Raw genomic sequence first — 26,106 nt, 5'->3', positions numbered from 1 at the left:
AGTAAAGTGCAGGAAAGATAAATACCAGTAAAGAAAGTGATAAGATAAACACGTAAAGATTGATAAGTGTTGCTGAAATATTGAAATGTATTGAGATAAAATTTGTGTAATTCCGTAGAGCGTTTGGTCGAGGACCTCTAACAATGAATCATATGGTCATTTTTATAATGAAGCTAAACTACTGAATGAAGGAAAAGAAACAATCTCAGCCTTTACAGTTAAGACCGCATTGATTACAAATAGAACAGTATTTATGTTTGTGATATCGTTATCAATGATTAATTCTATCATGAGCAATCAATCAGGTCTTGTAACTGATGATTGGCAATAACACCTCCTGATGCTTATTCAAGTTAATTGCCCTAAACTTTGGTAACGTTTCTCCTGACAATCAACCTCTTTGATGGTCATTCATTATGACTTGTGGGTCATTTAATCTCTACCGATTTAATAACGGCTCTTTGCACACATTATTTCTTGTCATCAATTTGACAATAAACATTTAATGTGACGCGGCTAATTGGCTGCCATCCTTCATTAGCCGCGGTCCTTCATTAGGCCTTGCGGGCCGGGTCCACCTATCTGCTACTTGGGCTTGCCAAATATAGATTCAAACAAAGCCCCTTCGTCCCTTGAGCTTCGGCATAGATGCCTAGTGGTTAAGGGACTAAAAGATTGTTTCTAGAAAAATCTCTTGGCAAGGTTCACGCATTATAGCGTTGGTGACATTCGTCACGCAGCAGCCACTCACTGCGGCTCCTTGTTATGCCGCAACTATTCAACCGTTGGTTTCACAATCCATTAAATTATGGACATTTAGCTATGATCATTTGCTAGCCGCGGCTATTCAACCGTTGATTTCAAACTTACTCCTTCACAGCCATTTAACCATGATTCATTAAATTATGGACATTTAGCCGCTGTCCTTTGCTAGCCGTGATCATTTGATAGTTGCGGCTATTCAACCGTTTGTTACTGCCAAAAGCTAGAAAAACTCGCCGGTACCACCCAAAGAGTTAAGGATGATAGATTATACGTTCTATATGCCCAGTAGACAATTAGTTAACCATGGACCTTTATTTACTGCGTCCATTCAAGTGTGGCTCTTCAACAACCGCGGTACTCGTGATACCAACTAGCCGTTCCCGCACCCACTAAACAATTATTCAAACGTGGTCCTTTGCTGGCTACGGTTTATACATTCTATATGCCTAGTAGACAATTAGTTAACCATGGACTTTTATTTACTGTGTCAGTTCAAGTGCGGCTCTTCAACAACTGCGGTACTCGTGATACCAACTAGCCGTTCACGTACCCACTAAACAATTATTCAAACGTGGTCCTTTACCGGCTATGATTATTCATTGAATTCATGAGATGTAGCCCTTCCCTAATTCCTTGAGCCTCGGCTCGAGCCGAGTGGTGAAGGAACTAGTAAACAAAGTTAGCCTCATTGTCGAATGACATTCACATTTTTTTCCAGCCGTGATCATAGAAATATTTCAACCGTACAGTGTCATGCCTACCGATCAATTACACGGCTCCTAAAAACACAACTTTTCATTTATTTTATTTTATCTTATTTTCTTTTTTGCAGAAACTAAAGCAAGAAAACAAAATGTAAAAATCTTGTGTGCCGTTATGGAGGTGGCCAACAATGCTTTATTGCAAACTTGGAAACTTCTTTGTATTCGGCCTTTGGTTCAAGCCTTTGGAGGCTGTGAAGCATTAAACTTAAACCCCATGTAGTAGGTTCTTGTTCTCCGGCTATTATGTAGGCCGAATTTTCAAGCTCTGCATATGTACTTGAATTACCAACTTCAACTTCTACTTCAAATTTAGCCGATTGTGATTTTTCTAAGTCGGCTTTATTACTGACAACCATGTCAAAGTGTACAACCTCCTCACTTAAATAATCAACCTCTTGATGGTGCTTTAGCCCTCTGAGTAGATCAAAGCTGACAGGACCCGCCCCAGATTTCACCCTGAATCCGAAGTGGCCCTGCGGGGCCCACCTTAGAAGAAATTCTACTAAAAATTTGGCGGAACTTCCCCTAAAATGGGCTACCCAAAACCTGTAGAAAGCATTTACACTTCTAAATCAAATCATCCTTATACTTCTGGAGCCACCCTGCTCCCCAACTCAACATCAATCTCCAATTCACAAAACACAAACCTCAACTTGAAAAACATAAATCCCATAGGTAATCAGAGCAATTCTAATAAAAAGGTAAGTAAGGACAACCTACCTCAAAGGCAAACGCGGAAGCCATGTTGTTGACTATGCCTCAACTCCGTGTACGCCCGACCTCAATAATTCGCCTGCAAACTGGGCATTTGAAACCGAAGGGCCCAGGGGAAAGTATTGAAAACACGTTAGTGTGAGTGGACAAAAATAAGCAATTTTAAACAAAAGAGATTTTATACTTTCCCACATTTAATTTATTAAAAAAATCTCCCGATGCAAGCACTGATTTAGGAAAACGAAACAAAAGGAGTTCCGCTCAAGAAAACCGACTAGCCCCGCTAGTCCCAAACAACTTAAAGGAAGGATGGAAACTCCGATACTCAACAGAATAAGACCAGCCCCGCTGGTTAAACGGAAATCAGACTAGGCCCCGCTAGTCAAGTAATGACAGGATATGGGGAAGAAATATCACCATACGGGTAATGGAGCCTCCTAGGCTCTACCTACCCTCGACTGCCACTCACACATAGATTGTGTGAGGAGGAGAACTAATAACCTCAACTTCCACTCACACATAGATTGTGCGAGGAGGAGACCAAATAACCTCGACTGCCACCCACGTGAGGAGGAGAATAAATCACCTCTACTGCCACTTACCAACACAAAGTAGGTGAGGAGGAGAACAAGCTACCTCAACTGCCACTCACCAACACAAAGTCAGTGAGGAGGAGACCTAATAACATAACCCGCGTATGGTGAGGAAAAATCATGAAAAACCAGTAAATCCATGTAGCTTCCCCACATTTCTCACGAGATAGAAACTATGTATTCAACGACGTGACCTCGCACGCCAAGATTACTCTCAATCTCAAAATGGATAAGTGAGAAATAGGAATAAATCGACGGCGTGTCCCACACGCCCAGATATTCTCAAATTCGTAACCAAAACCAGAAATTAGTTTAGGTAAATCCTATTTCCAAAAATCTCTCAAAATCTCCAAGAAACCAACCAAATCCAAAATCCTTAATTAGGCATTCCCGATGCCAAAACCGAAAGTCAATAAATAAATGAGAAAATCCAACTCCATCGAAACTCATCTCGAGAATCTTCCAGGAACTTAAATCGGCAATTAGAAATATACTTAATTCCGGAAAATTACCTCGGAAATAAGCAATTTGTCAAATAATATTATAAATCATAATCAACCTTTGAAACTCATTATCGAGAGCAAATCCACGAGATAAACCGAGATCGAATTTCCGAAAATCAAATCATTTGCTCAATAAGTAATATGATTAAAACTAGAGCATTATTTAAGAAAATAGGTGCATGCATCAATATTTAAAAACAAAAGTCCACTCACAGGTTTACGCTATGATGTGCAATAGCAAGCTCCCCGTACGTCGGGTTTGCTTCTCCTGCTACGATCCCTTATAAATTGGACGTACATCCAACTCCGAGTATTCATGTCCGAGTCCTTTAATAAGCAATTAAAATCGATAAGTATTCGTCTATAATTTTGTTGCTCAAATTCTTTAAAGATCCCTTAGGATATGATGATCAAGCTACTTTCCAAAATATACTTTGAATCATTCTACTCGACCACTTACTGGGTATATCTACCTCAAGAAATTTTTTCCCACATTTACCATTTCTGGAGTATTCCGTTCTCACGGAAATTCCAGAATATTGTAGCACAAATTACTTTGTTATAAATTACTCCTTTGACTTTAATTGAAAATCTTCTTAAGTTTGACTAATAAAATATACCACTTTCATTACCGAGTCCATTAAATCGTTCCAAATGCAAATTCCATACAAATTCCTTATGAATTAAATCTGATTACATTTTCCTCAACAGAACCAAAGGGTAAATGGTCGGCAATTTCATTAATACTATATCACCATCACTACTCTTTTCCATTCTTTTAACCATTACAATCCCCTTTCCATTTCCATGCCAAAGTTCCAATACAATTTAAGCAACACAACCAATTCCAATTCAACAATTCCCGCAACCATATCTTCACTAGTACAATAACACAAAGCAAAACATATCCAACCGAGATCCTTACCATTCTTCTTTTCCAACCCAAACTCGATTCGCCAAAACTGCATTCCTCCACCATCAGTCACCCAAAGTCCACTGTCGGTTTCTGTCACAACTGATCCAATCATCTTCTCCTTGTCCGAAACTCCCAACTCTCAAAATTCCACAAACCTCAAAAGCCAATTTAAACAATAATAGGTTAAGGTCCTTGGTCCAAAACGAGTTGGAGACTTTACCAAGGAAAGGGTACGAAATTACCTACTTGAGCGGCCTAGAAATCTGGCGGCGGAGCTACGGTGATCCAGGTACCAGCGGCGGCGCGTGTAGTGCGTGTGGCGGTTCTGACCGAAGCTAGATGTTAGGACCATGGGGTTTTGGTGAACAAGAAGGCACTGATTTCATTTATGGCGGTTGTGCAGTTCAGACGTCGCCGGAGAGGACGAATCGATCCTAATAGAAACCTCGATTTCCGGCGAAGGCGCATACTGTCTCGTCCAGCAACAGTGGACACTAAAACATCTGGGTTTTCTCTCCTCGTGCCTGCTGGGTGTATTGATGGTGGCGGTAAATTGAGATGGTGGCCGGAAATCGAAAAGAGAGAACGAACAGTGACGTCGCAGCCATAGGTGCCGCGTGCGTAGGTTGGAGGCGGTGTTTGTCGGTGATTCTCCTTGGGTTGGGTCACCGTCCTTCGCTTGCTTTCTTGGTGGTGGCGGTGTAGTGGAGTGGTGGCCGGAGGTGGTGATCTCCAATGATGGCAGAGGAATAGAAGGAGAGGTCGGGGATAAGAAAGGGGGGAAGGCTGTGCGGCCGAGAGAAAGAGGAAAAAAAATGAGAGAGAATTTAGGGTTTCTTCTCTTATATAGTTGGCTTTGTGAAAAGACCATTTTGCCCTTCCAACATCTCCGAAAAAAAAACTCCGACATAATATTTAACTTCTGCAGACCATATCTACTTCATATGAATTCTGATTTAGGCGCGCCACGTGTCCACGAACTCAATTTGACGTTCTCTACAACTTTCATGAAGGAAATTTTCTCACTTAAAGAACGAAACAAAAATCAACTTTTGGTCAACGAAAAGTACCTAAACGAAGTAAAAAGTTAGAGTAATTGTTGTTTACCGCCCGAATGACTAGTAAACCGGTAAATTTAGGTTCGAGACGTAACAAAAGCCATGAATTGGCTCGTCCTCTTCATATATATCATCAATAGGCTCAATGTCGAGATCAAATTTGGGCTTACCATTTAGGGAAAAATCAACCTCCTTGTCAAAACTGTAACCATATTGGGGTTGTGTTTTGAGTGTTTGTAAATTCCATGCTGCGTGGCTATTGAAGTCAACAAAACTTTTGTACGCAGCATAGTTATATCTCCCATTAACACCATATATTGAACTTGAGCCGTTTAGATTCGGCTCACAGAAACTCATTTGTGAAAACACCTAATACATTAGTGTCCCACTGGGCGTGCCAAAAGATGTTCGCTCAAAAATCTTCTCGGCTGCGTGTCACTAGGTCGAGGGCTTCTTTTGCTTACACGTGTCCTTCTGGAGTGGTGACATGTGCGCGGGCGTGCCAACTCTCGGCAGGTAGGCCAAGCGAGGTTTTGTTATAGATTGTAGATCTTGCACTGATCTGACTTCTGATCAGTTGATTGTGGGCCGAGGAAGGATCGATCTCGGCCGCGGGGTACTCTCTGCCTTAAATGCAAGGACTTTAGCACAGATCGGCCTTATTTGGCCGCAGTGCTGTGTAACTTGGTGATTGAGGTGAAAGTGAAGTGATGATGATTCTTTTTGTGATTTTGTATTTTGTATAAAGTAAATAACGTAAAGTAAACGACAGAAAATAAAAGTGCAGGTAAAGACAAAGTAAAGTGCAGGAATGTAAAGGTGCAGCAAATAAAGTGCAGGAAGATAAACTGCTTGAATGTAAAGAGCAACAAAGTAAAGTGCAGGAAAGATAAATACCAGTAAAGAAAGTGATAAGATAAACACGTAAAGATTGATAAGTGTTGCTGAAATATTGAAATGTATTGAGATAAAATTTGTGTAATCGCGTAGAGCGTTTTGGTCGAGGACCTCTAACAATGAATCATATGGTCATTTTTATAGTGAAGCTAAACTACTGAATGAAGGAAAAGAAACAATCTCAGCCATTATAGTTAAGACCGCATTGATTACAAATAGAACAGTATTCATGTTTGTGATATAGTTATCAATGATTAATTCTATCATGAGTAATCAATCAGGTCTTGTAACTAATGATTGGCAATAACACCTCCTGATGCTCATTCAAGTTAATTGCCCCAAACTTCGGTAATGTTTCTCCTGACAATCAACCTCTTTGATGTGCCGCGGTCATTCATTATGACTTGTGGGTCATTTAATCTCTACCGATTTAATAACGGCTCTTTGCACACGTTATTTCTTGTCATCAATTTGACAATAAACATTTAATGTGACGAGTCTAATTGGCCGCCATCCTTCATTAGCCGCGGTCCTTCATTAGGCCTTGCGGGCCGGGTCCACCTATCTGCTACATGGGCCTTGCCAAATATAGGTTCAAACAGAATGATGGTCGTCTTTGCTCAAAATACAGGGGTGATCATAGTTATAATCTTGTTTTGCTATGCTGCCTATGCATATCCCACCTCTCTAATAGGATTTGATATCCTACCCTGACAAGATATAGATTTCCAATCTTAGAGCAATCTAAACCACCAAACACCAGCTTAGATAATATTTTGTCCTATCCAGTCACTAATGCAGACAAACAAACGCGGCCTTAGATAATATTTTAGCCACTTTTTTTTATCACATATTCACATCTTAACTGTTAAGTTTTTATGTCCTAATATATAGATCATCCCTACAAAATTATAGCCAAATTGATGATCGTTAAGATATCCAAAACTGCAATTTACACAAACGAACTGAATCTGTAGAAAAGGAATCGTTCGTGTATATTGTTGTAAATTGCAGTTTTGGATGCCTTAACGATCATCAATTTGGCTATAATTTTGCAGATATGATCTATACATTATGACCTAAAAACTGAACGGTTAAGATGTGAATATGTGATCGAAAAGTGGCCAAAAACTAAAAATCCGTACCTAAGCTTAGATAAGGATGTCCTTAGCCAAGAAGGATTGTGTATATATATATACACACAAAATGTGTGTGTGTGTGTGTGTGTGGTTAAGATGTAGATGTTGACAAATTCATGTCAAAATTTGGGTTCTTAAAAAACATTAATATTTTTAGGGAAATGATCATTTACCCAATTTTAGCTTAAAAATTGCCCACTTACCCAAACATTCTAAGAGATTGCCCACTTACCCAAACACTCTAAGAGATTATTTTCCTAATACCCAATTAAGTATTTTTTTAATTCATTTTTATTTATTTTTGAGACAATTTTGCCCTCTCTTTCTTTGTCACTTAGAGAAAGAAGTCATTGGAGACCTTGCTTGACTCCAGTGGCGGTCCGGTGACCCGACTCAAGCGACCAGTGGCCGAAATCCGGCTACCAGACTGGTGACCGGATTCCGGCATCTGAATTTATCGCCCCCTAATAATACCCAGTAACCATATTATTGCCCTCCAGTAATCATATTATTGCCCCCCAATAATCATTTTATTGTCTCCCAATAATCATATTATTGCCTCCAATAATTATATTATTGCCCTCCAGTGAATTGTATAAACTCCCAAAACCAAAATGAATACACTACAGACCCAATTGATCAATTTATAAGCATATTATTGCCTCCCAATAGACATGTATAACTACTGAATAAAACTTTTTTTTTTTTTTTCCATTCTTCTTTCTTCTTTTCTTATAAGCCTTCTACCAAATTTACCAAAAAAAAAAAAAAAAACAGAACCACGCCGTCCAACAGAGTGACGTCGTCCGAGCCCAGCTAAGCCCAGACCCGATTCCGTTATGGAGCTTTGAGCTTCCCAGACCTCTGACGAACAAAAAAAAAAAAGTGCTTTGGGCACCCAGAAATTGCTCTAGGCACCAGATCGGATCAACCGGGGACGATGACACTGACGGCGTAAGAGAACAACGACGGTGTTGTGAACGAGAAAGAAGAAGACCCAATCTGTTGGTGAACGAGAACAGCGACGGTGCTGTGAACGAGAAAGAAGAAGGATCTTCTCCTTCAACTACAACGACGGCGTTGTGAACGAGAAAGAAGAAGACCCGCTCCAGGAACTCACTCTCGTCCGCCGCTGCCCTACATGGCTTCATCTCCTCCATCGGACCCTTCGTCGCCGCCCCACCCTGTGGTGCCCCATGGCCGTCTCGACTACATTGACTCGGGCGCCGACCTCTGTGGCCTTCTTCCTTATCGAGTCCGCCTTCTTCCTAGTAGGGCGATCAGTTCAAAATGTTAACTGGATAAATGGGCCACCGGAGCTGCCATGGTTGAGAGAGAGGACCGTGCATATCGGAATCGAAGGATGAGAGAGGGAGAAAACGCAGATTGGAGGGATGTGAGAGAGAGAGAGAGAGAGAGAGAGAGAGAGAGAGAGAGAGAGAGAGAGAGAGAGGAGAGAGAGAGAGAGAGAGAGAGAGAGAGAGAGAGAGATAGATAGATAGATATGAGTGTAATTTATAAATTAAAATGAGGGCACTGTCAAACACTGTTGGATTGGGTAAATGGGGTTAAAAAACTCTTAGTGGAGTAAATGGTCACGGCCCCAATATTTTTTTATTCTCAACTATATTCCAATATGTGAACTTAAATATATTGACAAAAGAATAAACATCGTGATAAACAAAAAACAATTGTTGAAGTTCCCACCTGCACATTTGCCTATTTCTTCTTGAGCTAATTACATATACAAAGTATCACCGCATTCTAAATTTTCAATATGTAACAAAATGTTACCATGTTTGAAAAACTATTGTTATTCTCTGAAAAGCTACGGCAATTTTCCTTCAAAACTATTGTCATTATTTAGAAAAGGGCTAGATACTGGTTATTTCGTACTTTAGGTCTAAAATCAATTTAGTCCCTGTAATTTGATCAAAAACACTCATGCCCATTGATCATTCCGTCAATAGTCTGTTAATTGGAGGTGTTAACTTGCTGACATAGCATGCCAACTCAGCTTATGTGGGGCCCACATGCAAGTGAAAATTCCCAAATTAGCCTTGGCTCTTTCTCCTTGATTTCACCCAAAACCTAATACGGTGGTTTCCCCTTAAACACAGTCCCAAATCAAAAAAACATAAGGAAATCTTACTCTATTCCTTCAAATTTGAATGAAACAAAAAAAAAAAATCGAGAAAGCTAAATAGGTGAAAATCGTGCGGGGGACGAGGAATTTTCGTCTCTATCACATCAGAATCACACAATCTCTAGTTCTGAGTTTCAAGTTACAGGAAACTCAGAGGAGAGAGAAAGTTGATCTAGGATTTTCTCTCTCCTCCACCACTGCTCTACAAGCACCATCGTGCCTCATGTCCACCACTATCCTGCTCACCGGCCTCTGTCGAGCCACTGGCAACTTCCACGGCGTTCGGCAGTGCCCGAAAATGGCCCTCGCGCCGCCATTTTGGATACCCAGAATTTTCTCTGGGCACTCATCTTCTTCGCTGAATCATCTCTTCTCCTTCTATCTCATCGCTACGGCGACCAATGAGGAGACCTCCCCATCCATAGTAGATTTTGATGTAGAGCCTGTGGTGAAACTTAAGTAGGTTATTTTGAAGTATTGCGAAATTGAATTTAACAAAGTCTTTTCTAATCAATTTTGCTAAAGACGATTTTCTCATCTAAATCATAGACTAACTAATTTGGATGCGCCTCAAATTTGTTATTTTTCAGGTTTAGATAAGTATTGAGTTGTTTTGATGCCTCATAGTTTGCTATAAGTCTTCTGTTTGTCTGAAAGGAAAATGATCGCTTCCATATTGCCACCGTGTAGTTCTGTCAATTTTTCGCCATCTGAACTTCATGATCAATTGAGTTGACTACTTTTTCTTTTGATTGGTTTTGAAGGTATGAGAAGAGGTACGAGAGCATGGAGAAGATGGAGTGTCGAGGCTAATTTGGGAATTTTTGCTTGCATGTGGGCCCCACAGAAAGCTGAGTCGGCATGCTATGTCAGCAAGTTAACGCATCCAATTAACAGACTATTGACAGAATAATCAATTGGATGAAAAATAAGAGTACATGGGTGTTTTTGATGAAGTTAGAAGCTAGAGACTGAATTGATTTTGAACCTAAAGTATAAGGTAGTAACCAATATTTAGCCTTTTAGAAAATATAAAGTCATTCCTCTACAAAGTCTACTATCATCTTACAAAAAGCTATTGCTAGTAAAAAGAAACCGAACCACTGAATAGGCTACAGACATCCCCAAAGCTAAATCGAGTCTCACCATTGTTGTACCACTCTATTATCCTCAAATCGAGTCTCACCAAAATTGATTATTGCCAAGATGACCACCGGATGAACACAACTCCTGTCCCATCTTTCAAAGACAAAGGGAAAGGAAATCACTACCACCATTGCCATCGTAGTTGCAATGCTAATTCTTTTTTTTTTTTTTGGTAAGGTTAGGCTCATATCCATTGAATAAAAAAAAAAATGCCAACCACCATCGCCAAAGTCACCAAAACAAGCCAAGATCACCGCCTTCAATGCTCCAAGGAAGCCGAAAACCAAATCTAGACAAATGAAGAGCTATGAGCCGATCAACCAATTCTGAACGAACAATAACACCATGAAACAAAGCCAAGGAGAGAGATTCTAGAAATGATGCTAGAACCCACCCGATTGCGTTAACTAACTGTGTGTTTGGTACGCGGCTACAAACACATCACCAAGCTTCCCTAATAAACCCTAATCAAAATCTTTATAGTTAATGAGAGGGGGAATGATTTGTCCCTTCATTGTAACATAGGATTTTCTGTTTATTTAGCTAGTATCAAATAAATTCTCCTTTCAAACTTTGCAGATTAGAGTAACTTCAAAGTCGGTTGTGCGTCGGAAAAAAAAAAAAAAGACAAACTTCGGTCACACGAATTGTCCCACAACTTATGCAACATGTCAGACTAATTCAAAGATGGTGTTCATTAGAGAGAAAAGAAGGAAAATCTCAGTCACATGAATTGGCCTCACAATTCTTGCAACGTGTCAGACCAATCTAGAAATTGGTCACCAGAGAAAAAAACAAAAAGCAAAATTTTGTCACACAAACCGGTCCTACAACTTGTGCAACATGTCAGTTAAGGTTCACAGTGCCAGCAAGGACTTGATCGGCTAATGTTTGATTCTTTTCAACTCATTTGACGATTATCCTATTAACCAGATTCTATTAGCGTTAAGAAGACTAACATTTTCAATATTAATGAGAATTGAATATATGTGGCTATAAGTGCAGCCAAACTAAACCAATTAAGTTGGTAAGAATTGACGATTGTCCTGTCCACCAAACTCTATTATCACTAAGAATACTAGCTTTTTTATTATTAATGAGAATTAAATTTTGGGTGGCTAGCCAAACCAAGTTACCAAACTTGCCCATTCTCAGAAAAAAAAAAAAAAAAAAAAAAAACATAAAGTTACCAAACCGCCAACCCATCGAGGTTTAATTATAACTAGTCATAAATTGCTAATTTTTTTGGACAACGATGAATTGAAATTTGTGTTAGGCACATTATAGTACCATTTTGAAGGATAAGTGGTACCTTAAAAAGTTAATGCAACAGTTGATGGCTACAAAGAAAGAAAAAATATTGTGTACCCTATATCCCTATGTCAAGTTGTCCTATTCGCTTTGTATGGTCCTATCTGGAAAGAAATTCAACACTTACTCGGAAACCATAGATATGAAATAAGTGACCACAGCGGTGACACTAGTCCCTCAAATAAATAATGCTCTCTCCTCAATTCTTCAGGCAACCCCAACCGATACCAGTTATTATGGGTACAAGAATGAAGTATGTATATGACTGATGACTGATCTTTTATTTTTTGTTTTGTAGAAGAAGAGCGTTGGGTGGATGTAATTCCCAATACATATATGCGTGTTCAATAGGTTTTCTTTTATTCTTTATTGCTTATTTACTTGCTCCGGCTCGAAGTAATCATGATGTGAGACTAAGTACGTTTCCCAGCCCCCATTTACAGCAAACGATATGACAGGTGAAAGAAGTTGATTGATTAGGAGAGTCAGTCAGAGCTGGGGATTATTATAATAAGCGCCAACATGGCCTGCTCTAATTGCCGCAAGCATAGGTGTCACAGTGGAAATCACCAAAAGAAACAGTCCCTCCCCACTACCCCATTTGGTTCTGTAATCGAAACAGACAATCTGAAGGTATAGAGAGTTGGAACAGTAGTGGTGAAGCTGAGTTGGGAAAAGTGAGGGAATGTCAAATCTTGGACCTCAAATTTAAGGGTAAGGGTTATAATTGCAATTAGTATGAAATTTGGGGTAATTAAAATTAGTGTTCTACCTAACCCGGATATAAGTCCTTATATGGAAGAAAGAGATCTTCATCTTTTCGAGGATGAACACTCGTGAGTGTGTTTTTTACTGGTCTTCTCTTGTGCTTCTTCTTGCATGTTTGGCTTGTAGAAGTTTGAGGTGTCTTCTTGCAAGAGAGCTTGCTTGATTGCGTTGCATTGCATCTGCATGGTATGAAGGTAACACTAATATTTCATTCACAAAGAATTTAGATTGTTTCATGTATGTTTTGGGCTAGATCTTATTGTAGAAGTTGACTGATTAGTGAGTTGTTCTGCTGGCTTGTGGGTTTTTAGGGTCTAGATAAAAGAAGAGAAGGGATCATGAAGAAGAAGAAGAAGAAGAGGGTGGAGGAGGAAGACAAGGATTCAGAGGATTGGTGCTTCTGCTGCTATGATGGTGGAGATCTTATGATTTGCGACCACAAGTGAGTTCCTCTTTTTTCTTCTCCTCAATTTGGGTCTATAATATCGTGTAATTTTTGGAATGAATTGCTTATGCTAATCTTGGCCATCCATGAAGCTACTACAAGAAAGAACAGAGTCAGAATTCTTTCTCTGACTCCGACTCTGTTCTGGTCAAACAAAGATACTCAAACCTCTACTTGGGCCCTTTTGACTCAGCCAGGCCTAACCAGGCTGGCCCAAGTGCTAGAGATACCTTGTTTTTGAAGGAATCTTAGATATAAAAGTGGTTTGTATTACCTAAAATAGTTGCCAAAGAGAATTGCATATCTCTTTGGGTTGAATTGCGCTCCAAAACTATAGAGCAAATTACTGAGATGACATTGATCCACTTTTTCATGATATGATTACTACTATCATGGAATCATTAGTGTTTTGTGTTTCCAAAACTAAATGCCTAATAATGTCTGTATTATAAACATTATAATTTTTCAAATATCTGAGGTAAATACATTCCATCATTTAGCAACGCATCATATTTAATAGAAGCTTCATTATCATCAGCACTGCCACTATTGTTCCTTTTGTTATTTTTCAACCTATTGTATTTATTCTTTGATGACAAGCATGCACCATCTGTTGTATTTTCTGTTTCTTTTTTAATGCTTATTAACACATTTACTTATATCAGGAGTTGCTTAAAAGTGTATCATCCAGGATGTGTAGGAAAAAAGAAAAACTCCATGTACTCTGGAAAGCGCTGGACTTGTAGTAAGAAACTTAACTTGCTGAAGATTAGTATTTATGTTGACTCACCATTTGTTTAATATTCCAAAATGCTCATATGTTGACTCACCATTTGATTTTCAGGTAGGCATTCTTGTGTAGTGTGCTCTGGTACCTCAAGGTTTTATTGCCTTTGTTGTCCACATGCATTATGTAGAGATTGCATAGGTGCTTCTGAACTTGCACTACTAAGGGGGAAGAATGGCTTGTGCAAGAGCTGTGTAAAGCGTATTCTGCTGGCAAAAGAAAACTCAGAATATGGTTTAGAGGGAGTAAGTTAAATAATCCTCCTTTTTATCAATTTTTAGCAATGTTGTTTACTTGTGCCATTGAGCAGTGAATTCATGCTCATTTGATCATTACTTTTTCTTCATCTTTTATTCATTTGGAATTTCCATATAGATGGTTGTATCCTTTAAGATCTTTCTCATTGGTATAGTACCAGTTCCCACCAAGATGGTCAGTTTATGAGTATCACTTTTTGGTCAGCTAGCTTTTATTATGTATTATTTTATTAAATATAGGGTCATTGTGACCGTTTCGTTAGAGTTATTTTTGATAATAACTTGACTAAAAAGGTAACAAAAGTTATTGAATCTTGCTGTTGTTACTATCGAGAGGGCACACAGATACTCAATTCATTATTATAGGTAATGAAACTAGGAAAAGCGGACAGCAAACCAGTAATAATCACACTTGGGCTGTAGCTATTCAAACTCAAATACATATTTCGGAAAATAATGATAATTTCGAGTAATACAGGATGTACTAGAAATGTACAGTGACATCAGATACAGATGTACACGGTATAATGAGTTATACAGCATGTACTACAGATGAAAAAGAAGCCAGATAAGGATAAAGAATCACCTACCTACTGAAAATCTCTATGACTTGTGAATGCAAGTTGAAAGGGTTTCTAGATCTTCTCTCATCGGAAAGTTCTAGGTGAGCAGGAGGAGACCTTGTATTGTCTTGTCTTGTCTGCAACCCATAAATTTTACCTCTTTATAAACCCAGTTAATTATTTTCAATGGATCTGAACTTTAATTTTACTTCATTAGAGATTTCCTTACGGATATTGAAATCTATTACAGATATGTTTTTCATGAAAAGAATAGATGCTTACAATTAGGAGTTGTTCTACTTGATACAGGTTACAAAATCTAAATTATTGATTTATTTTTTAGCTCAGAGTGAAAGATAAGGCATCTGTTTTTATTCAGATTTGGTCTCTTCGTTGTATTATATATCATGGTTGTGGTAGCATGCGTTATCCTAATTTCTGATTCTATAGCATGTAGATTTCCTGGTTAATGTTCTTTTTGTGGTTTTATGTTGTTGAATTTCAGGAGAAAATAGACTTAGAGGATCAAGATGAATGGCTATTCAAAGAATATTGGGAGATTGTAAAGGAAAAGGAAGGATTGACCTCTGGCGATGTTTATTCAGCAAATGTCGATTTAAAGAAGAGAGAAAATCAAAGCTGCAGATTCTTACCTATAAATATTAGTGAGAGTGACGAAAGTAAGGACTTGACAATGTCAGATAGCGACACTAGTGGCACTGGTGTTACAGAAATTCAGAAGCCAATGAGATTAAGAAAGGGATCTAAGCGACTAGAGTTTATAGGATGGGGTTCTAAACCTCTCATTGAGTTTCTAAGATCCATTGGGAAGGATACAACTGAGAAGATATCCCAGCTTGATTTGGACAATATTATCTGTAACTACATCAGAGATAAAGAGCTTTATGTGACCAAAGACAAGAGAAAGGCTCTATGTGATCAAAGTCTACGATCCATTTTCAGAACGAAATTTGTATTCCTGGTAAGGATATATGGTCTTCTAGGGGAACATCTTGTCGAGAACATAACAGAGGATAGTGGAAGCGAGGATGAGGAAGAAGTCAAATTGGAAGATAAGAACAATGGTACTACGCATGAACGCAAGAAGAGAAGAGTGAGCTCTGATACAACCATAGCATCTGATGAAAAGAAAGCAAGTCCTAGATTCCAAAAGAGCTGTTTTGCATCTATTATCCCTGAGAATATGAAGCTTGTTTACATAAAGAGGAGCTTACTGGAGAAGTTACTGAAGGAGCCTGATCATTCGGAAAGCAAGGTACTAGGGAGTTTTGTGAGAGTGAAAAATAACCCCCTAGACTACCTTCAGAGAAATACTCACCAATTTACACAAGTTAAAGGTATTGTGTGTACTATGCAGTCAATATCATGTGATGCATTCTGTTATTAATGTTAGATTGAATAAATGTCAGCCTTGTACTTTGAATGTTTGGATGCTTTGCCAATGAAAATTTGGTGATGTATCTATGATTGAATTATTAGCCAAAAGCCATCTTTGATTGGATACGACCCTAATGAGAATATCACAAAAAGATTGATCTTCAGTAAAGGAGATGTAATCTTGATACCTCCATTGACCTTTTTTTTTCTTTGGGCCAATACCTCCATTGGCTTTTAAGTGCACTGAGAGTCTTTAGTTTGCTCTGTACTATTTTCTTGCAGGCATAAAGGAAATCTCAGCAACCAATGGTGAGGGCAATAAAATTCTCCTGCAAGTTTCCTATTTTGGAAACGATATTCCCCTTTCTCTGCTTTCAGATTCTAACTTCAGTCAGGTAATTGGTGTGTTGGAAGTCTTCACTTTTCCAAATTACAAAGCTGACACTATTAATTTTAATGTCTACATAATCTCCATAGAAAGCTGGGAATGTAACTTTTCAAGCATCAGTATGTTAGATATTTGGTTCTTGATATGAAATTCTTAGAGCTCTTGTGACAAATTCAATCTTATGTTTAATTATCTTGAATAAGGATTAACCTTAAAATAACATTTGGTGAGTGGTTATGTATACATGGACATGTATGTTATCTTTATTGCACTTTATTTGCAATTTTTCATGTAATCTTTCTCACCATCCTCCTGCATCTATATAAATCACATACTTAGATTGGGAGACAGTTAATATTTCATACTTTCTCCAAATTTTCTTGTGCTTACTATACTTACATTATTTAGTAATGTATAAATATCTTATAATTTCTGAAAACATAAAGATTGTTTTGCTGATTTGGTAATAAAAATATTGATAGGAAATTTCCCTCCATTCATGAAATTCCACCTTACTTTTTGCAGGAAGAGTGTGAAGATTTGTGCCAAAATGTGGCAAATGGTTATCTAAAGAAACCTACAGTTGTAAGTTCCAGTTTCTCTTCTTACAGACTTTATTGGTTTGAATATATAGTAAGCATCCTTTCAGTTTTCTTTTGTTTTCCTTCTGTATAGTTTTCCTAACTTGTAATGGTTTATCATGAAGATTTCACTTCTGAGCTTGTTCTGTGGAAAAAAACTCCACGGTGGTTTATCAACTTTTTACTGTGTCAAGACCTTGACCCGATTGACTTCCAGCTTTTATTTGGAAAAAATGTATGTACCATATATTCATAGTTATTTCTCGCGATCTTGACCCGAGTTCATTGTTTAATAGGTTGAGTTTGAAAAGAAGGCAAGAGAACTGCATCAGGACATAACTAAGCATGTAGGTGTTTCTAATTGATATTAGCTTCTTGCGTCTTTCACCTATCTTATGCTTAATTCTTTGGACTATCTTGCCAACCTTAATGCGAATGTATTGCACTTCACCTTTTCTGATCCTTTTTGCATCTTATGGAAATATTGCTGTCAGTGGATTGAAAAGGAGTTGGTGAGATTGCAGAATTGTGTTGATTGGGCAAATGAGAAGGGATGGAGAAGAGAATATCCTTCCATAGTATTTATGATTTCTTTTTTCATCATTTTGAATGCTAATTAATTTTGATGTTTTATAATGATCAATAGACACATTACACTACACTTGCAGTCAACAGTAAATGAGCACCAGAACTTTCTTGCTATTTTTGCATCTGTTTCATTCAGTCCAAGGTTTTAGAATTTTGCATTGTTATTAGGAAGCATATGGTAAGCTTGATATAAATTGGTAATCGAATCCCTCAAACCTAAAGCTCTCTGGAGAGTTAGCTTACCAACAAATTAGGACAGTGTGGAAATGTTTAGTGTAAATTGTAGATACACTATCTTATCCCCATTTCGTCAAGCTTAATATATGGATTGTGTGATGTTAGTTTTCAAGTATTTCATTTTTTTTTTTTTTTAAAAATCTGGTTTAGTTATTGATGCATCTTTTTTATGTAAAATATCTGGTTTCTATCTCTATGTCTGAAAAAATGATAGTGAACCTTAACCAATTTGTGTTAAACGCTAGATGAATATCTGGACCAGAGAGAGCTACTAAAGAAACCATCTGAACAGGAGCGACTATTAAAGCAGATGCCAGAGGTCATTGCTGAGGTTATAGATCTTGAATCCGGTTCTGGGTCTACGGACTCATTGGTGATCAACAAGGCATGAAGTGTTGGATTCAATCTATGTTGTACTGGAAATGCTACTAAAAGCTGCAAGTTCTGTTTTGGTTCTTGGCTATAACCTGACTTGAGCAATTTATAGGCCCAAGATTTTCTTTTTTAATTTTTCTTTTTTCTTTTAGTGAGCTTGGTATGGTTCATGGATATGTTTCATCGACTCTATGTTGCTATGATTTATGAGCGGGTTGTTATAGTATCTTTTGGTATGAGTTTAGGGTACAATGTGTTTCTCTGATTCTGCTTTTAGAAAACAGATTTGGACTTGCCTTGAATGGTTGATTTTCTTTTATGAGCGACTTGTAACCAAATTAGAAATAGTGAACACAGAATAAGTTATGTGCATGATTGAATTATAGAAAGTATCTATCATTTGAATTGCAGTAGTGGTTTCAGGTGATAGGTAATGGCTCATGAGACATGTCAGAAATACTTTTATCACGGACTCGCTCATATTGGCATGCATCAGCAGAACTTGGATTTCACCCAAGCCATTCAACATCTTCTCACTGTGAGGAAGTGCAAGTGTTTGTGATCGGGACAAGGTTTGGAGTTTGATCCGGCCTCTCTTGTTCTAATCGGTAAGTGCACGAAGACGTCCTAGCTGAAAGGAATGAAATGTATGGGGAGTTGTCTATCCCATAACCAGAGATCTTTACGACCAGTGTTTCACACTTTCACTGGTTTGGTGTTCTTGAGACGACAAGGAGCTGGTCAGAAAAATGCTACACCATTCTTGGGGTTATGACACAACAATAAATTTGGGCTATAGCAAGAACTTCAATATAATTTCTGACAGTCTTGCATGGCAAGAGTGGATGATGACTCCACACACATCAACCACCGAATCTTATTTTTTTGCTACTATGTTTAGACCATGAGTTTCTTTGCAGGCGTTATGTTTACATCAAACAAATATAAGTAATTATTTTCATGTAGTAATAATATATATTCATCTTATATTCAGTAACATTTGAAATGTGTCTAAAAGTACGTTCATATAGCAATAATGTTTTGCTTGGATTAGTATTACCAAGCTACTGATGATCCTTCTTAATGAGAAGATGGTGAATGGCTTGGTTAAAACTGAAAAGTGATGTTTTTTTTTTTTGGTTAAGATTGATGCATATAAGTTGAACATGAATTTTGTGTATTGTATATCTTGACTTGGTCATAAAAATTAAGCAATCCAGATAAAACTGTGGACCAAATTTGCGTCGCTAATTTATCGCTTGCAAAAATATTTACTTAAGAACAAAATTAGATTTCATTTTCAATTTTTTGTGGTATACAATGATATATAGTTGAGAAAATACATAATTATTTTCCTTAAAAAATTTAATATTTAAATAATCTTCCAAATAGTAAGTGGAGCATAACTTATTGATTAGCCGGCTTAATTAACAGTATGAATGTGATGAGTATAAATCTTTCTCACATCAAAGATGAATTCGGTAGGGAGAAGGACAAGGAAAAAACCACCTGCCTAAAAGAGAAAATTGGTTAAGAGGGAACAAAATAGAAGCTTTTCTTTTTCCTTCAAATTTAAATTTCTGTTTTTTTTTTTTTGAAATTCTAATTTTGAGTTTGAAAAAGTTCCCTAACGTTCGTGTTGTGTGACGTGGCAAAATTGAATCAGATGGTTCCCTCCTGGTATTGTAATAAAGCCTCTCTGACTCTAGCTCTCTCAGTCTATGTAAACGAATCCAAAGCTCACTCTTCTTCACTTGAACCTTCAGATCCGGTCCATTACAGCCTTCGCCGCCTCCATTAGGGTTTCAACTTTCCCTTCCTTCTCACTAATCGATCCAATTTCCAACAACAGATGATGAAGAAGGCCAACCGCCGCTCCAAGCAGACCGCCGACCCGTCCGCCGCCGCCGCCGATTGCGAGAAGCGAGTTCGCGAACTCGAAATCGAAAACAAAGCCTTTCAGGTCACTACTTCGATCTCTTCTTTTTCGTTTTTCGTTTCAATTTGGAGAATCTGTTTGGTTTCTGAGAAAATTTGGGGGAAAATTGAGCTGATTTCGTACTGGACGAGCTTGATCTGGTACGGTTTAGTTTCGGAATCAGTGTTATGCATGTGGATTGTGTTTAGCTTGTGAGAAATGTAGTTAAAGAGTTGGATTTGAGTATCTCAGTCTATATCCGAGTGATGTTGATCTTAAACATGTAAGAATTTGGTTTTGGTTTTGGTTTTGGTTAACTGTGAAAGTTTCTTAATTTTCTACGGTGAAAATTAGCAGAAGGAGGTTGAGGAGCTGAGATACAAGCTTGCAAATGTTTCATCTACTAGTGGTGTGGAGAACAGTGCTCAGAAACTCAGAGAAAACTACCTGCAGAAGTTGACTTTCCTCGAAGATCAGGTGGATTTTGTGTTAGATGTTGTGAGGGTTTGTTTGGTGCTAGTATTGCATGTTCTGTGTCTGACAAAATACATTGGTGCAGGTTACGGTGTTGACGAGGAAGCTAGATTCTCAGTCTCAACTCTCAACCCAAAGAAGAAGAGGGGACGAGTCAGCAAAGCCGTTCCAGTTTGAGATTCAGAGATTGAAGGCTCAGAAGGTGACACTTATCTTATCAATTGTGCTTGTTACTGTGAAATATAGTTAAGTTTTGTGCTTCCGCTGTTAACAAAATTTGTGATGATTAGGTTCAAATGCAATGTAAGATGAAACTAGAATCTGTGCAGTTCAGATTGCATAAAGCTTTGTTGGACAAGGAAGTTCTTCAGGTATATGCATGCTGGTTTACAATTGCCTTTTTCATGCTCTTTCACTTATATATCTAGGAGTGTAAACTATGGTTCAGACATCTTGAATCAGTAGCATTGCATAAATAGGGCTAAGAAATGACCTATAAACCTATCTTCATTGTGTCCATATTCACATAGAAAGCTATGAATCAGCATTACTGTATTTTGTTCCTGACAAATTTACTTATCCACATTTGCATAGCTTAATTGGGAAATGCATTCTTAAGCCTATTTAGCCCTGCATTCAGTTCATTCTAGTATTGAGAGGCATATCACACTAAAGGCAGTTTTTTGGAGTATGACTGTTTCTATTGTCGTCAGTGGGACTATATGTTTGGAGTAAGTGGTGATGCAACGGAGATGTATTGCTCTATTGCACAATTCACCTTTTCATGTAAAGTAATAGCATATACTCAGACTTTGTGTAGCTCAAATGCTGCATACAGATCGAGTTCAGATATGCAGATGCAGCTGACTTTTGTAGCATAGCCTCTGTCCAATATAAAATTTAAGCTATTAATTTGGTATTTTTCTGGAAAAGTCTTAGCTAGTCTATGCTCAACTTATATTATGATGCCAAACTATGAACTTTGTTTTCATTATTCTTTTTCTGGATACCTTTATGCTCCAACAGCTCAAGAAAGAGAGTAGGAAGAATAAACATGAGATGCACAAGCTATTGGCCTCCAATCAAAGGCTGAAGACTGTGAGTATATGTTTCCTTTAAGATTAAGATGCTAGATAAAGTTACAGAATGAAATGTTTTGCATCTGAGATTCATCTACAGTATTACTCTGACATTTGGTTCTTCTGCATCAGGTTTTGCGTCGAAAGACTGAAGAAGCATCTGTGGCTACTAAACAGCTGAGACGACTCTTAGAATCTCGCAAGGCTTTGTTGCTAAAAAGAGGTCAGAACCTACTTGTTGAGTTGGCTTTTGCTTCCTGATAAATTAGTTGTCTTACATTCCTCTGTTGCTTACATAAAAGTTGATATTATTCCCTCATTTTCTTGTTGTACAAATGTAGGTGGCAAAAATGGGAATAATACAGCAACTCAGGTACTTGACAACTTAACTGTGGTTAATATTTGTGTGTGTTTTGATGTGTTTGTTGCATACACCCGTACATAGTGTATATGCCTATGGGTAAGTTGATTCACTAATATATTTGTTGTCTTGCATTTTTAACATTTTGTTTACTTTTTTCTTTTCTTTTTTTGGGTGTAGTTCATGACTTCCACTTTCTATGAGTCATGGGATTTCATACTGTTCTGGGCTCAAACACGTTAATAGAAATCTTTTATTAAGGGTACTTTAAAATCTATTATAAACTAGAACAGAGGCAAGAGCATTTTTGAATAATTATATTTTCTTTATAGAGTTACATTCTTCCATTGATTTTATATTGGTTTTTAGTAATTTGGCGTACAAACAATTTCAAACAGCTGGTGCAGGAAATTGACCATGAGGCTGAAGTCACAGAGCAGTTGAATGACCTATGTGCTATATATGAACGTCAAATAGAAGAGTGAGTATGCTGTTTTCTCCAACTAGTCTAGTAATAGTTTTCTCATCTCTTCTTGCTATGCAATTGTCTGAAAGGTTTAGTACTTTAGTTCTTGGCTTGGATCAGAAGGATTTTGTTTAATTAAAACAGAAATCAAGTTTATAATATCTGGCATAAAAGGAGTAATTTTCATCTGGTTCATTTAATTTTAAAGTTGACTTGGGTTAAAGAGGACTGTATCGGTTTGATACTTTGGATGGTGCAGTCTTTCCAATCTGTAGTTGTGACTTGTGACTAGTATCTAAAACCAAAATACTTGTGCAGTTCTGAGTAGTGTGGTAACACCAAACTGTATTCTTGAAAATTTTATCTTTTCTGATTGCAATCAATCATCAAAACATAACATGTTTGGTTATGAAGAAAATTATAGGCACTAGACGTTATCACTGATTCTGGAAACTTAGTACTTCTGGTCACTTCCTGACTTGTACTTTAATTTAACTTATATGTTTAAAGGAGACCAGGCCAGTGGGATTAAAAAGATTCCTAGAACTAAAAATATACTTTAGATGCAAAATCTAAAGAAGAAGAATCTATCAGTAGATAAATCTCAGGTTTTCTACACCAGAAGAAATTGAGTGCCATTTTTAAAAGCAGGGAACTGTAATCAATGGGTCCACTAACATTCTTTCTAAGGTATAAGTGGATTACATTCATGGATCATGCTTTTTTTCTTCATGTAAACAAATTTTAAATATCAACAGACACTATCACTTGGCTTGCTATTTGTTTTAGTTATCTCACTGCATGAAAGATCAAACTTATATTCCCCTCTTTTTTGAAGCATCAATATCATTCATATTCTAAAATGACTGGATGAATAAGCTAGGTTTTGACATTCCAGATATGCATTGTCTATAGGTTTATAGTTTTTGATTCTACAGTTCAGGAATGAGTTGTTCAAATGAAGTTTCTGAAAATATGATGTCAGTTACTTTTGTTTGTTTGTTTTTTTTTTTTTTGGTTTAAACTTTTGTCTTCAGAAGACCTTGAAGTATTCTATTGTTATATGAAGCTTTATGCATGGCTTTAGCATCTAGTCGTGAATTTATTGTGATCTGTTCTTAAGTCTTAGAGTTCATTTGAATGGTTCTGCAGTCTGCTGAGCATTTCTTGCTAATTAAGAAAATGCATGTCTCATTTTGGAATGTCTAGGATGTCTGTGAAGTTAATATAAGTGTGAAGCACATGGATAAGAATAACTTGGTTATGACATTGCATAGATTCTAGTAGGTTTTGATTTTATAGTTCAAGAATGCATTGTTCAAATGAAGTTTTCAAAATTTTGCAAGTTCAACCTTAAAAGTATTCTAGTGTGCCATGAACTTTTATGTATAAATGTAGTAGGAGTTATTTGGTTGTGATCTGTTCTAAAGTCTTAGAGTATATTTTAATGGCTCTGCTTAAGATTTCTCACTAATAAAGATCATCTCTCGTTTTGGAATGTCTAGGATGGTGGAGGAGGCTGAAAAGCTTAAAGATGAAGTAGAGGCACTGCAACAAGAAAAGTCAAGGTAAGAAGCTATTCTATGAACTTTGTTCCTGCAAGTTCGTCTTAAAACTTGTTCTTAATGGTACTATGTAGTATGTACCATTCTATGCATATGCATTCTGACTGTGCCATTTTCCCTCTTTCCATCTTAAGGTGCTCATGCCAGGAGAAAGAGGTTGACAGCTTTGAGAAGGATTTAGATATAACAGACCTGAAGGCTCAAGTAGTCAGCCTCAGTAGTATGGTTGAACAATTAAGATTGCACAAGGCTGAGCTTGATCATGGGAAGTCACAGGTTAGCAGAGTTGGATTTGGGCCATGCTTTTATAATTTGAATTTTAACTTATCCTACAGGATTTATGAGTTATTCTAAGCCTCTCAGTTATGTTGTCTGCTAAATCAGGGCATTAGGAATCAGCATACTGCATCTGTTGGGAGCAGTTACAAGTTAGCGGAGGACATTAGTCCATCTGCATCAGAAAATTCCACAGTTGGAACATCTAAAACGGCAGCTCCAGTTTGCTGCTCATGCACTAAGAATTCTTTGTGCAAGACGATGAAATGCAAATGTCGATCCAAGGGTGGAAGCTGTGGTGCCTCATGTGGCTGTGCAGCATCCAAGTGCAGCAATAGGAAAGCAGTCCCAATCAAGTCGAGTGACTCACCACTATCAGAGATTGCTAATGGCGTTCTGAATAGTTCAAACACCAGTGAAACAGTGAAGAGTAGCATAGAGGCTTCTGAAGGTGCAATGCTACTTCAGAGTGCACTAGTTCAGAAGCCTGCTGAACCGGAAGGGAACTTTGGAGCAATAAAGAAACCCTTAACTGAAATTGGGAACATATTGGTATGCTTCAGTAACCTTTTCGAGCTCCACTTTTTATTCTTAAGAAGCTTAAAATTTTGTAGTATCTGATAAATTAACTTAATTTTCTCTATTGAGAACTTTGCTTCCTGCTCTCTAATGGTGTCACTAATTATTATATGGCCGGGATCTCTCTCGGTTCCTATTTTGACAAACTTTCAGAATTTTGCTTTAATAGCTACTTTGTGCTTGCTGGGGTTCATTATCCTTTTTTTTCCTTGCTATAACTGAAAGTTCTAAATCCTACAGGTGAGTACAAATGCTGCAAAACCTGGCCCAAGAAAAAAGGGGAGAAAGCCAGCGATTCAGCTTGTTACTGTAGACCCAATTTCCTCAGTGCCAGTAAATATGGAAGGAAATGACAAATAACAGAAGGTTGGTCCTTTGCCAGTAAATGTCCCTTTTGGATAGTGAATTGATTGAGAAAGTTTTCACACAACAACAGTGGCTAGAAATTCCCCATTGTCCTATGATCGTGAAGGCAAACAAAACAGAGCGAGAAATTAACTTTTTGATTTTACAAAATTCAGTGTAAACAATGACATCAAAGCAACTTGAAAAAAATTGGTTGTCTCTTTGGTGTATTTTAATATATGATATAGCCATGCATTGTTATGTTTCTTTCTTTCTCTTCTCTATCATAAGGGTTTTGTATGGGCCTCATCGACTATACTTCGGCTGTGAATTTGGTCGACCATATAACCATTAGAAGTTGTCTAATCCTCTCATGTTTACTGCCTCTAAGGTTATTTTCAGCCTAGTAAAATATGGAAATGGTGCATATGTAAAGCTTCCTACATTGATGAGGTTGTAAATGGTGCATATACATTTGATATGCTTTTCTGATCTCATTTTGACAAGCTAACATACAAGCTAGCTTGGTTTCCGGTGACATTCATTTATTTTCTTTGTTTTTAATCCTTGATCAGATTAGTTCTATTGCTTGCGTTTTTTTGTTTTTGGGTTGGTGAATGGTGATGGTTTTTTTTTTTTGGTCAAAAATGGTGATGGTTAGGTGTGGTGTTCAATTGCTAATTATACTTCCAGAAAAAAAAAAA

The 26,106-nt window shown here is 37.6% G+C and overlaps 2 protein-coding genes and 1 long non-coding RNA gene across 7 annotated transcripts; 2 read left to right on the top strand and 1 right to left on the bottom strand.

The window, feature by feature from the left end:
* Window positions 1-4,112: 4,112 nt before the first annotated feature.
* On the bottom strand, window positions 4,113-4,617 carry LOC112175714. The gene is made up of 2 exons (XR_002926598.2): window positions 4,498-4,617; window positions 4,113-4,410 (listed from the first exon to the last, which is right to left on the bottom strand). It is a non-coding gene; the product is annotated as an uncharacterized LOC112175714 (long non-coding RNA).
* A 7,772-nt stretch (window positions 4,618-12,389) lies between these two features.
* On the top strand, window positions 12,390-18,752 carry LOC112175695 (uncharacterized protein At5g08430). 4 transcript variants are annotated; one of them, XM_040509980.1, is made up of 11 exons: window positions 12,390-12,666; window positions 12,847-12,906; window positions 13,032-13,162; window positions 13,831-13,910; window positions 14,010-14,197; window positions 15,278-16,130; window positions 16,453-16,565; window positions 17,084-17,143; window positions 17,436-17,486; window positions 17,634-17,704; window positions 18,205-18,752. In XM_040509980.1, the coding sequence occupies exons 2-11, from the start codon at window positions 12,904-12,906 to the stop codon at window positions 18,353-18,355; spliced, it is 1,701 nt and encodes a 566-aa protein (XP_040365914.1). In that variant the 5' UTR covers window positions 12,390-12,666; window positions 12,847-12,903; the 3' UTR covers window positions 18,356-18,752. The 4 variants fall into 4 exon arrangements, with proteins under 4 accessions (XP_040365914.1, XP_024169184.1, XP_040365913.1 ...); XM_024313416.2 differs by having other exon boundaries at window positions 12,456-12,666; window positions 12,847-12,914; XM_040509979.1 differs by lacking the exon at window positions 12,390-12,666 and having other exon boundaries at window positions 12,755-12,914.
* A 1,239-nt stretch (window positions 18,753-19,991) lies between these two features.
* On the top strand, window positions 19,992-25,850 carry LOC112175696 (kinesin-like protein KIN-4C). Of its 2 annotated transcripts, none has more exons than XM_040509981.1 (12): window positions 19,992-20,302; window positions 20,615-20,734; window positions 20,817-20,933; window positions 21,022-21,102; window positions 21,758-21,829; window positions 21,943-22,033; window positions 22,152-22,183; window positions 22,579-22,652; window positions 24,143-24,205; window positions 24,337-24,478; window positions 24,587-25,030; window positions 25,298-25,850. In XM_040509981.1, exons 1-12 carry the CDS (start codon window positions 20,192-20,194, stop codon window positions 25,415-25,417), a joined length of 1,467 nt encoding a protein of 488 aa, XP_040365915.1. In that variant the 5' UTR covers window positions 19,992-20,191; the 3' UTR covers window positions 25,418-25,850. The 2 variants fall into 2 exon arrangements, with proteins under 2 accessions (XP_040365915.1, XP_024169186.1); XM_024313418.2 differs by having other exon boundaries at window positions 19,995-20,302; window positions 22,570-22,652; window positions 25,298-25,849.
* The last annotated feature ends 256 nt before the right edge of the window (window positions 25,851-26,106 follow it).

The sequence above is a fragment of the Rosa chinensis genome, chromosome 7 (genome assembly GCF_002994745.2).
Source record: "Rosa chinensis cultivar Old Blush chromosome 7, RchiOBHm-V2, whole genome shotgun sequence".
NCBI lineage: Eukaryota > Viridiplantae > Streptophyta > Magnoliopsida > Rosales > Rosaceae > Rosa > Rosa chinensis.
Note: the sequence above shows the minus strand (reverse complement) of the source record. Positions and strands in the feature narration are given on the sequence as shown.